This window comes from Lissotriton vulgaris, chromosome 11, assembly GCF_964263255.1.
Source record: "Lissotriton vulgaris chromosome 11, aLisVul1.2, whole genome shotgun sequence".
In the NCBI taxonomy this organism is placed as follows: Eukaryota; Metazoa; Chordata; class Amphibia; order Caudata; family Salamandridae; genus Lissotriton; species Lissotriton vulgaris.
Genome location: NC_141699.1, coordinates 795,541,915 through 795,555,196, shown reverse-complemented (window position 1 = coordinate 795,555,196; position 13,282 = coordinate 795,541,915). Strand labels below are relative to the sequence as shown.

The window sequence follows — 13,282 nt, the reverse complement described above, 5'->3', positions numbered from 1 at the left end:
TATAGGCACCTGTGGGTAAAGGAGGCAGAGAGGCGAGTTAATACCTGCGTGTTGTATCAGCGAGAGGAGGAGTCACGGGGGATTAGAGCAGCGCTTACCTGTGCGTTCAAAATGGAACTGCCACAATCGTCTGCAGGGCCGAATCGCACATTACGGCAGACCTCATGACAATCCCATCGGGGTAAGTAGCCCTGCTGAAGATCCCTCCCCTGCCCCAGTACTGACTAACTGCCTGGACTGGCCTGTTCGCGACAGCCTATGGGCCTGAAGGCAGCACACCATGCGAACCCTTGCGGTTTAGCGCAGGCCTGACCTGTCATCTACTGTACCCCCGAGGGGAGACTTGTGGGGAGACCCCAAACTTGGGAGGGTGGATTTGCCCATGCATGTTCCCCCTATCCGGGAGCCACATGAAGGACTTCCAATGGAGCCTGTGCTGGTGCACTGGAGGTTGATCCCGGTGCCTCACCTGGCCCTCCTCATTTGCTGAGACCCGAACATCTGAGATGGGCCTTGGATGAGAGTCGTACTTCGGCACTGATTCTGCTCTATCTCAGTGCCACGTTCGACACTGTCTCCCACCAGATCCTGTTGAGGCGTCTGGAGGAGGTGGGAATAACGGGCTCCACCCTGGATTGGTTTGCCTCCTTTCTTTCCAGTAGGACCTTCCAGGTATCCACCTCTCCCTTTGTCTCCAGAGTCTATGCCACCAAGCAGGGGGTACCACAGGGCTTAGCTTTGAGCCCTACCCTATTTAACCTATATGTTCAACCACTGGCGACGGTGGCTAATAACAGAGGGCTCACTGTAGTATTGTATGCAGACGATACTCAGTTGGCAGTCACACCCTCCAATGACATTACTCGGGACGCTTGTAAGTTCGGTAGCGCTCTTGAGGCTGTCTCGGAGTGAATGACTGCCAACTGTCTCCAGCTCAACGCCAGCAAGTTCGAGGTATTGCTGGTAGGGAGAGACTCGGAATTGTAGAGTGAGCACTAGTGGCCTGCCACCCTGGGGCTGACACCTGCCCCTAAACAGGTGGTAAAAAACCTAGGGGTTTGGATTGACACTGCCCTTTGCTTTCGAACCCAAACCATGAAGGTGGCAGGGACTTCTTTTGGCTACTGTGGGGCTCAAACCTCTTCTGGGTTTCTTCGATGCCCCAATTAGGCAGGTTATCATTCAGGCCTTGATTCTGTCAAGACTGGACTACACCAGCTCTCTTTATCTGGGGGTCAACCAGTCTGAGATTGTCATACTGATAGAGCGCGCAGGTCACCCGACTAAACATAATGCACACTTGGGCCCATAAAAAAAAAAATTATGTATACTTTAATCAGGTAACCTACACACTTTTATCAGCAATTCAGTTTTCCTTCTTTTCTATTTCCGTGTACCTGGCTTACCAATCCTTGAAACAGGTACCTATGATCACGATGGATCAGGGAGCTAGCTGTGGGAGTAAGTAGACAACAGAAAAATACCATGTATCATTGAAATAACTGTTTGAACTCTTACAATAACCACAGACGCAAGAAGTTTTAAAAACCTTTTTCTAATCATCATCTTCGTCATATGCCATGAGAATAAGATTTACACAGATCAAACTATCTATAACTATAATTAGAAATATCGTATAGCTATGAATGAGAGTAAGAATCATTTAGAAATTGAAACATATAACGGGAAGAGAAAAATAAGGAACGCACTATTTATCCAGATGTGCTTATTCTCTAAAGGGAGGGTAAGAGTGGAACAAACTATATGTGCAAACGATTCTGCATTTGACTAAGGGTAGGAAGAAAGTGGAACATGCTAATAGACAAAATGCATGAAAACCTCATTTATAGAACATCGGGAAAAAAAAAAAATGTATGCAAGTATATTTTATTCGGGACGTTTAGGAAAAAGGTTTAGGAAAGACAAACACCCACATAAATTATATTTACCTAGGACAGATCGAAGACTAACCCTGGCCACGGGTCAGTTGGAAAAGGCGGGAAAGGACCCTCAAGGACTTAGGTTGCCAGTAGGCAAGGAGGTACAGCTCATGGACAGTCAGGACAGGATAACCCCAGGATTCAAGTCAGGACTGGGCTCACCAAAGGGTACGACCAACACCTGCAGCTTCGGATGCAACGCCTGCGCTACTCCCTCTCTGCAAGGAATCTGCCAATAACCCCGATTGGGTTCTCGAATCTCCCAGCAAAGTGCTTTGCCAGCACTTAAAGTTTCCCAAAACCCCGACTGAGTCTGTGGAAATACGGACAGAGTGCTCCGCAGCTCTCTGTATCAATCGCCTATAGTGTTCATTGGGTCAGTGACAGGTCAGCTATTCGGACAAGTCGGACAATTTCTCTAGCTAAACCTAGGCTAGTTATACTGTTTTTCGGGTCAGTGTACCACCCACCAATGTTGCAAGTGAAAGGTTCCCTAATTTCTGATTGGTCAAAGGAGGAGGTTAAGACATCACGCCACCTAAATTTTAGACTTTCTCAGGCTTAATATTCAATTTTCGTGCCCACCCCTCACATTCTAGTTCCCATGGCATAAGACTTAAATAGTACAATAGAATACACAGTAGGGAAATACAATTGTAACAGTTTTAGGTACAAGTCAACTTCGTCTTACTGGGTAACTTGTCGGTTCCCAGGAGCATCTTGGCTTTGGCTGCCAGCTGGCTTAGTTCCACTGCTGCATGACTTTCTTTTCCCCTATCACGTGACTGGGACCATTATGAGCTTCAAATATGGAGTAGCAGGCGCCTCTCAGGCCCAAAGAATGCGATGTATGAAAAGCAAGCGAAAACAATTTAGAAACACAGAAAAAATGAATACACTGTATACCATGATTTGCTATACTACACCCCTTATTTTATACTAACTATAGCATTAGGAGTTAAGCAGAACAGACAGCTTTGCGAAAGTGGCAATGCAAGCATGGAGCATATGAGAAAACAAAGCGGCCATCTTAGATGCATTGCGCATGAGCAACAAATTCCCTCCAGAACTGCAAATGCGTCACATCACATGGGTATGACCGACGCATGCGCAGACTAAATTCCCGCAAAGCAGCGACCATTTTAAAGGCAAGCATATTACGATTAATAAACACATAGGCAAGCTTCTCTGGGACACCCCGTGTAGTGTAAAATGTGCAAAATTAGTAAGACAAAACGGATTGATTACAAAGTTAAGGTTATTTGAGGTTCATGAATACAAGCAAGTCGCGTAACATGCGAATACTTGCTCCATCAATACCACAAAGGGTCCAGAATGCAGCGGCTCGAGCTCTCCTTGGCCTGCCGAGGAGGTGTACTATTTCTAATGCCATCAGTCACCTCTATTGGCTGCCTGTGGCCAAGCGTCTAGAGTTCAAGGCCCTCTGCATTACTTTTAAAATCTTTTATTTTTCATCCCCATGTATTCTGGCCAATCTGCATCCTTTTTTCATCCCATCCCGCCAACTTCGTTCTATGGGACAGAATTTTGTGGCTGTCCCCAGGGTGAGATGGGCCCATGCTGGGGGCGCTCCTTCTGTGTATTGGCCTCAAAACTCTGGAATGTGCTCCTTACTTCTATCCGCAGTATAAAGACCTATCTGCCTTTCCGTAAAGCTGTGAAAACATTCCTGTTCCCTCAGTTATAAGCTGTCTTTTTTGCTACAAGCTGTGCAGTTTTCTGTTTTCAGCGCCGGGACGTTCCTTTGCTGGGGCAGCCGTGCCCTCTACAAGTCACCATAACATAATATACCATAACTCTATGTGACCTACTAAAAATGAGGCGTGAGCGGGACCATTGAGCTACCGAGTCAGGGGCCTTACCGTTGCGCAATCCCAGTGACCACAGTACTGTTGCCGTGGTGGCTGACCACTACTGTAGCATGGAAAAGAAGTGCTGTTCCTGCTTGTTGTGACCGCTCATGAACTGCTGCGGTGATACACTGTAACATACTTCTGAAACCGGTGGCCCCTCCCCTCTTCAGATATCACCCTCCTGGGACCACGGGAGGGGAGTGAAGGGGGGGCTTTGCATGGGGGTAGAGCCTGGTGGGACAATTGGGTGTTCCACCACCTGAATTGAGTGTCGTCCAACAGAAGAGGCAGGAGGTTTGATGAGGTTTTAACACATATATTTATGAACTAGAATGTATATAGCTTTGATTAACAGTTTTTACAGATTATTTTATCCTTATGTACTTTGCACTTTGGATGTGCCTTGTTCTAGGCCTGGTTGATATGGTTTTGCCGCTCACATGTACATGCTTACAAAGATCAGACAGAGTATTGCCGCTCACATGCACATGCTTACAAAGGTCAGACAGAGAACTATCACAAACCCTACCACTAGGCATGGTGGACCATACACGTTTTTGTCTATGGTTTATGTCTTCGTCTTTTTCTTCTTCTGTGAAAATATGTAAATAGAGAATCACTGTATGCAATATCTTTCTATAGAAGATCATAAGAGCGATGTACTGTGTGCTTATGATGGCAATGCATTGTGTTTTATATTGTTCCTGTTTATAAAGGATAAAGGATAAAATAAAGGCTAAAGGATAAATAAAGTATTTCTTCTGGGTGTCTGTTGCTTTCTACCCTTGCTGATCTCTACTCCCTGTGGCCGCCCGCTGCCATGCCGTGCCATGCACGAGGGAAGGAGTCCCGAAAGCAGAGGTCGGGGAGCCCCCTCCCCCACACAACAGTGGGAACAATCTGATGGGGAGCTGGGGCACATTCCCCGTGATCAACTGCATCCTATCCTTCTAGCCATTAAAGACTCCAAAGAATCACTGGATCATACAATGTATACACTAGCAGTTGACCTGGGTCTCCTGCAGGCTGATCAATGCAAACTGAGTGAGCGGCTTCCTACTACAGAACTTAACTTACAGGAGTTGATCCATAGGACCGACGACCTAAAAGTTCAGATGACCGATGTCTTGAGACTGGTCCTGACCCTGGAGGCCAGAGCAGATGACTCTGAATGCAGGGCCCACAGGAACAACATCCGGGTGGTGGGCCTGCTGGAAAAAGTAGCGGTGCCGACATTGTAACCTACCTTGAGAACTGGGTTCGGACAGTAGTGACATCAAAAGGTTTGTTCTCCTTCTTTGCATTGGAAAGGGCGCAACGGGTACGTGCCTGCCGCCCTTGGTGGAGCGCACAGGCCTGTTGTAGTGTGCCTGCTACATTTTAGAGATCAAGACCTTGTTCTCCACTTCACCAGGGAGCTGAGTGAACTGAAAGTTGACAATAGCAAGGTGATGATTTTCCAGACTTCACCATGGTAGTCCAGAAACACAAAGCCTCCTTTGTGGCAGCCAAATGGAAAGTAAGAGACATGAATATCAGGTATGCCATGATTCACCCTGCATGCCCGTTCGTTGCCACTGACCAAGAGGACAAATTCTTTTTGAAACCAAGTGAAGTGTGGGGCTGGCTGGACATGGCACCACAGGAGCGGGAAGAAACCAGAAAACCCTGAACACACCCTCTGGAATGTGCTCCTTACTTCTATCCGCAGTATAAAGACCTATCTGCCTTTCCGTAAAGCTGTGAAAACATTCCTGTTCCCTCAGTTATAAGCTGTCTTTTTTGCTACAAGCTGTGCAGTTTTCTGTTTTCAGCGCCGGGACGTTCCTTTGCTGGGGCAGCCGTGCCCTCTACAAGTCACCATAACATAATATACCATAACCCTATGTGACCTACTAAAATTGAGGCGTGAGCGGGACCACTGAGCTACCGAGTCAGGGGCCTTACCGTTGCGCAATCCCAGTGACCACAGTACTGTTGCCGTGGTGGCTGACCACTACTGTAGCACATTCCCCGTGATCAACTGCATCCTATCCTTCTAGCCATTAAAGACTCCAAAGAATCACTGGATCATAAAATGTATACACTAGCAGTTGACCTGGGTCTCCTGCAGGCCGATCAATGCACACTGAGTGAGCGGCTTCCTACTACAGAACTTAACTTACAGGAGTTGATCCATAGGACCGACGACCTAAAAGTTCAGATGACCGATGTCTTGAGACTGGTCCTGACCCTGGAGGCCAGAGCAGATGACTCTGAATGCAGGGCCCACAGGAACAACATCCGGGTGGTGGGCCTGCTGGAAAAAGTAGCGGTGCCGACATTGTAACCTACCTTGAGAACTGGGTTCGGACAGTAGTGACATCAAAAGGTTTGTTCTCCTTCTTTGCATTGGAAAGGGCGCAACGGGTACGTGCCTGCCGCCCTTGGTGGAGCGCACAGGCCTGTTGTAGTGTGCCTGCTACATTTTAGAGATCAAGACCTTGTTCTCCACTTCACCAGGGAGCTGAGTGAACTGAAAGTTGACAATAGCAAGGTGATGATTTTCCAGACTTCACCATGGTAGTCCAGAAACACAAAGCCTCCTTTGTGGCAGCCAAATGGAAAGTAAGAGACATTAATATCAGGTATGCCATGATTCACCCTGCATGCCCGTTCGTTGCCACTGACCAAGAGGACAAATTCTTTTTGAAACCAAGTGAAGTGTGGGGCTGGCTGGACATGGCACCACAGGAGCGGGAAGACACCAGAAAACCCTGAACACACCCTTGGAACAGGAGAGGATGTAAAGGTGCGCCATCCTCGGAACCGGTGAAATCAGATCACCAAAGAGCAGTGGAAACTGCTGCCATGCTTACAAACTTTTGACCAGAGAGGCGCACACAGGCAGATGAGACAGCCTTGAGTGAACAGGACACAGACTTTGAGTCTGACTCCTCCTTGAAAACTGACCAGAGTGGCGATCTTGCAGTGGTCACGCAACAACCAGCTGACATTGTCCACTGATACTTCGATCCACAGAATATTCTCTTTCTGGGACTGAAGGAGCCTTGTCTATGCTTTCTTCTCTAGAACTGAGTGAATGAGGTGGAGCTCTTGCTACCTGACGATCGAGTGGCGGTTGCTGATTTTCACTTCTTCCATGGCCGATTGAGGAGGTGCCTCACCGGGGCCCTGGTCCCTTCAGTTGGGAGTCTTTTATGTCTCCCACTCTGAGAGGTATTTTAGGTGTGTTTCCGGCCTACGGACTTAACTAGTTAAGTGTGTGTAGTTTGGGTGGAGGCATGTTGCCTTGCTGTCCAGCGGAGGCAGTGTTGGGCCATTTTTAAGTTTATAGTTTTTTATAGATGAGAATCTATGGTTGTTTGTCTGTGCCTCCTTCCTGCTTGGTTCTGGGAAAGGGATCCTCCCCTCCTTCTGTGGTGTCTGTCTGGCTTTGAGGAGAGTGTGCGGTAATCGAATGGGGGATAATATGAATGTATACAGACTTATGTGCTGGAATGTGAGAGGCTTGAATAGCATGACTAAGCTCTACAAAGTGTTGGCATATCTGAAACGCAGGGATGTGCATGTGACCCTGTTACACGAAACCCTGTTGGATGCTAAAGAGGGAGGAGCCCTGTTCAAAAGATGGAGAGGTCATGGAAAATATCCCACATACTCTGCTTTTGCTAGGGGAAAGCTGATATGGGTGAAGCAAGACATTCTCTTTCAGGCCACCAGTAACATACTATTGGGCAGGCTAGATGGACTGAACTTCTATTTTGTCAATGTCTGCGCTACTAACGTTGATCAGCCTATATTTTATGATGTACTTTCACAAGTTTTGCTCCCTTGTTGCAGTAGTCGCTCCTTATGGGTCACAACGTTTATATTGATATTGATCTGGGCCCTTCCAACCCACTGCTTCAAGACTTCCCAGCGGTGCACCTGGCTATGAAGTTCTCTTCCTGGCAGCGCCACTGGGCGTTAGTAGATGGCTGGCAATACCACCATTCACAAATGCAGGATTTCTCCTTCCACTTGGCCTTGCTTGCACTACATCTATGCCTCAACACATTTTTAAGCTCGCCGGAAATGCTGGGAGCTGTAGCGAACATTGAATATTTAGCTAGGACTATCTCCGACCACAGTTCCTTAATGTTATCCCTGTGATCGGGTAGAGCACGTACCTGTATACCTAGTTTGCGACTTAAAACCACCAACTTGGAAGATCCGACCTTTCGCAATATAATTGGGGAGGGGATCCAGACATATTTCATTGATAATGCAGGCTCTGCCTCGTCCCAAGAAATGAGCATTTATTGTGGTCATCCGGGGGCAATGCCTGTCTGAGTCAGCTGGGACATGATGCACCCTTCTCTGTGATATTACTACCCACGAACGGGCCCTTAGGGAGCTTCAGCCTGAGCGAAGGGAGAGACCGGACCTGCTACCAGAGCTACTGAAGGCGAAGGAGAGGGTGGCAGAGCATGTGCAATGCCTCCTATGCTTGGACTAGAAAGCCTATATGGTTAGGACGCATTCAGAGGATGACATATTGGACACATTACTGGCCTGGTTGGCTAACCCCACCAGGCGAGGTTCCAAGACTGGGAGGTGGTGACGCCTGAAGGATCGAGCCTGTACACGCAGGGTGAGATTAACCAGACCTTCACAGATTGCTATTCTAGCCTTTACACGAGGGGATAACGCATAGATACGAGTGGAGAAGAGACTGGGAACCGGTGCGACAAGCTACAGTGGGCACACTATATATAGATGGTATATTGCAACCATTTGAAGATCTACACAATGAATTTAACTTCCCAGCCGGGCAGGTTCTACTCTATGGCACCCTGACTGTGGCGGTGCATAGGATTTTGAGTGGGGGGCGGAGCCTCAGCTACTACATGACTGCCAATTTCTCTGCACTGCCAGTGACACGCTCCAAGTGGTTTCGGGACTCTACAGTGCTCTGCGCTCTAATCGGTCTTCTCCCCTCTCACTGTTGTGCGAGCAGTGGTAATCCAACCTGGGCTCCCCCATGACAGACGGAGACTGGACTAGGATGTGGGAGGCTGCACCCAAGATCTCTTGAAATGCCATGCTTCGGCTCATACACTTTTATGTCTTGCATCAAGGGTATCCAACGTCCCTAAAGCTCAGCATTTATTTCCCCGCGACCCAGCTTGACTGCCAGTGATGCAGTCGCGATCACAGTGATATTCTCCACATGCTTTGGAGCTTCCCCTGCTTGACTACATATTGGTCTGAGGTGGTGCTCATGCTGGCAGGGCTACAGACCGGTCCTTGACCCCTCACCTTGTCTCTGCCTGCTGGACCTCTGTCCCGCCCTGCCAATGACTAACTGATTTATTGACCTTTCCCTGGCCCCGTCTCTCGCCAAACGCCATATTACGATGAACTGGAAATGGCCAGAGGGACTAAGCAATGGAGTGCGGATACATTACGCTGGGCTGCCTGGGAGGGAGTAGCGCTGTGGAGAGGAGTGAGCCAGGGCAGAAGACCCATGGAATTTGCGCGAGGATGGAACATGATTCTAGCTGATTTCTAGGGGAATGGATTGGAGAGTGATAAAGAGGGTGTCGGCTAGAGCGCCCACTGGGGTTGAAGTCCTAGGCGGGAAGTCTGATGGCCAAAGTTCAACCCTGCTCATCGTCCTCACCGGTGTCCCTACTTTGGTGAGAGCCTGGTGTGTTTTGACAGATCTGGCTTGCTTGAGGGGGTAGGACCTGCCCAAGTTTTGACCCACTGACATACTGTGGGAGAGGGGGAGGAGGGAGATACCACAGAGAGGTGTAGGGGTGAGAAAGGTTGGGGGGAGTTTGTATTTTGATTGAGTGAGTGTTTGTTTGATGTCTCCATGGGAGGCCATATTTGTCAACCATAGATGCTTCTATGTGAGAACGAAGGTTCCACCTGGATAGGTTTCCTAAGCATCATGATATATCATATGCAAATACTCACTAGATTTATTATGCACTTTATTTGAAGAACATCTGTATGTGCTGTCAGCCTACAATGGCATTTGTTTGGTTACTGTTTCAATGTATGATGGAGAAAATTACATTAAAATTCGGTTTAAAAAAAAAAACTACGTGTGAAGGTCATCTGATCCTTCTTACATGGTAAAATGGTTCCTGATCAGCCTGACAATTCGAAGTACTAGGCACAGCCAGATGTCAAGTCCTTGGCATTCTGTGATTCTCTAAAGTAAATATTGAATGATAAGATTACTGTTTACTAATTACTAAAACGTTTAGTATCAGTTCTATTTTATAGTGTCTCTATTCATTTATTTATTCGGTGTTTTATATGGTGCGAACATGACCCGAATAGGGTATCAGAGCTCTTCACATTTACATAGCCTTAATCTTAGGCAGCAGGTTTGACAAAACTTTAGTAAAAATAACAAGCATACAACAATTTGAGTGAGACATTTGTGCTTACAAAATCATATATCTATATATATACATCGATTAAAGATGGAAACATTTGTGCTTTCACAATCATATATACAATTCCTAACAACTACTAGAGATCGATATGTATTAACCAGGTGTGTGACCAGGAAAGTAACCTAACAGTGTCTAGTCTACTGTTATTATGGGAGGAATTTGCTCATAAGAAAGGTCTTAGCTTCTTTTTGAAGGCTGAAGTAGACGAGATTCTTCTAATACTGGGGAGAGTGAGTTCCAAATTCTTGGTGCCGCACCAGAAAATGCACTGTTATAAGTTCTTTGAAGATCTGATTCAAAAGTATGAGCTTCCTCTCAGGCTGAACAAGTAGACATTTTATCTATAAAAGGACAAAATCATAAAAGACGAGTCACTGGCAAAGCCAATTGGTCTGGCTATTTTTTAAATTAAAGTATCTCTTCGTTGATTGGTTGCAGTGTTAAGTAATAATATTTCTGCTGTTCAGTAAGTCATTTGTATAAATCCTTTGCAATTCTGTTACATGTAGCCTCCGATATTATATATTGTTGTGAGTCTTTGGTAGGCCTTCGAAAGATGCAATGTTTGTGATTCAGTGTAAGCAACCTTTATCCAAGTTACACAATCAAGAACATTAATGAAACGTTGGTATGATTCAAATCGTTCCCTTCAAATGTATTGATATGAGAAATCTGGACTGTATGTACACTTGATGCCTAAAATGAGAAATGAAATGGGAAGCTGCATATTGTCTTTCCAATTTCTCATTAGTAACGTTCTACATTGTGCAGTGATGAGTAGCCTTCGCCTTCCAGATAACCATAGCTTTCATATACGGTAGGAGATGATGAATTGGGATCGAGGATGCGAAAGCTCATAAAAGTCTTGTGATGTCTAAAATGTCTAATGTCATCAAACGTTTTACTCAAGATTTGATTCCCCAATGTACTCCATTTAATAGTTACCCTAAAGCCAGTGAGTCTCAAAAGATGTATAATAAGGTGTTTCTCCCCCCGCTTTTGATAGAAATCACAATGGAAGCAAATGATGAGAGACCAAAAGAACAAACACCGACATGAGAGGGCAGAGGTAAGTCAGTTATGCAGACTTCTCTGCATGTAAATGTTTCTTGGTAATTGTAGTGGTATTCCGAAACTGGACGCTTTGGAGGAGGAATTGCCAGGGGAAAAGTTCTGGGTAAAATCTTTCAAGTCCAAAACTGACCTTGTGTCACCCTTAAGTGGATAATACCCCTAGTACAATGCTTTCATTGAGATTTCAGAGGTGTATACCGAATAAATCAGGGTTGGTCTTTGGGGCTAGTGGAAGGTTCTTATTTTGAATCCCTTAAATCACCACCAGAAACTAGGAATCAGAAAGGGAACTAATGACACTGGTCTTTCCAGATGTGTGGAAACTGCTGCAAACAGCTCATTATCTAGAATGTTACTTGACTAGTTTTCGATCAAATGTCTATAAAGTGCTTTATTCTTTTTTTCTATCTAACCAAGTGGCCTGAGCTATGACTTCCCACAGGATAGCAACAAACGAAAGTCGGTATTTTATGTATACAATGCTGACTTGCACTGTTTGTAATCTAACAGCATCAGTAGTGGTATGATCTGTTCTTCTCAAGTTTCTGTAAAACAGGCAGATACACAAGTAATGCAGATTAGTCTTTAGCAACATGCAACTCCTAGGGCAGAAGCACTTCCCTGCTAGTTTAGCACCTCAAAGTGGCACTATTTTTCATTAGAGGGAGTTTGAAGCCATAATATTGGCAGCTGATTCGGCCCATCAGGTTGCCCATCACAGTTCAGTCTGGCACTGGGCATAGCAATATTGTGAGGGGTAACAAGGTCTATGCAAGGATACCGTTAATTTCACGAGGATCTTGGTTGACATGTTTAATGTACCCCTAGTTCCTATATTTGCTGTAGCTACTCCCTTGGACAACATATCTCTGTCGGAGATTTGATGCCAGTCTCTACTGGAGTAGCATCATGTACACATGTAGTTCTTGTTCATAAACAAACATCATGCTTAAATGTTCGAAGTGCCTCCATCCTGGTAAGCATGCCCAGGAGATCCTCTATGCGTATCTCATGCTGGAATAACAACTCCTTCACAGTGGGGTTGGTAACATTCCATCTCTCCACCACCTAGAGCAGTGATAATCAAAGTGCGGCCCACCGGACCATTACACGCGGCACCCTGTGCAGCAGCAGCACTGGTCTGCCGTTTACTTGACTCATCCCTAACATGAACAAAAAAGTGAAATATACAGCAAACACTTATTTAACCCCTTCGCTGCGGCGGCTATTCCGCCGCAGTGCTAAGGGGGGGGGGGGGGTCGCGCGGCGGTCCCATGCTTCTGACGGAACCGCTCCGTCACGGCTCGCGGGCGAGCTGTGCTTGTGACGGAACGGTTCCGTCACGAACCCGCCCGCCCATTAATCAGTCAGCGCAAGCGCGGAATTCGCGCCGCGCAGGCGCGGCGAGCGGGCCGTGACGGAACCGTTCCGTCACAAGCACAGCTCACCCGTGGCTTGTGATGGAGCGGTTCCATCACAAGCATGCAACGGGTTAAAGGTTCGTTGCAGTTAGGCAAAGGGAGTAACTAGGCCCTTAATTTTAGGAACACCTTCATTTGTAATTACAGCCACTTAGAGATACATGCTTTGCTTCCCCTACACCCACTTTACACCCCCGTTGGCATCCGTGTGGCCCTCAGTCACACCGTAGACCAAATTGCGGCCCCCAGGACAACATTTGTGTGTACCTATGACCTAGGGCATAGGCGGCTTGTTATTTCCAGGAGGTGAACAGATATAAGGTTCCTACACCTACTCTGGGCCATCATAAAAATGGTGAGACCCAAATGAGTATGTACCAATAGGTGTGAGGCCAACTACTCTTAGGTTCTCAAAAAGCCTCATGAAAACTGTTTATTGAGGGTTTAGTGTTAGGCCTTTTAGCCCTTGGATAATGAAAGGACGAGTTATTTGTAGGATCCTCCTGAAAGGG

General features: G+C 46.5%; 1 protein-coding gene across 3 annotated transcripts in view; it reads left to right on the top strand.

Moving 5' to 3' along the window:
* The window catches only part of DZIP1L (DAZ interacting zinc finger protein 1 like), a 764,020-nt gene that overhangs the window by 419,188 nt on the left and 331,550 nt on the right, over positions 1–13,282 (top strand). For all 3 annotated transcript variants that reach the window (XM_086943917.1, XM_086943918.1, XM_086943919.1), the window contains exon 8: positions 11,282–11,344. In XM_086943917.1, coding sequence (XP_086800043.1) covers positions 11,282–11,344 — 63 coding nt within the window. The remainder of the gene's footprint in view (positions 1–11,281; positions 11,345–13,282) is intronic.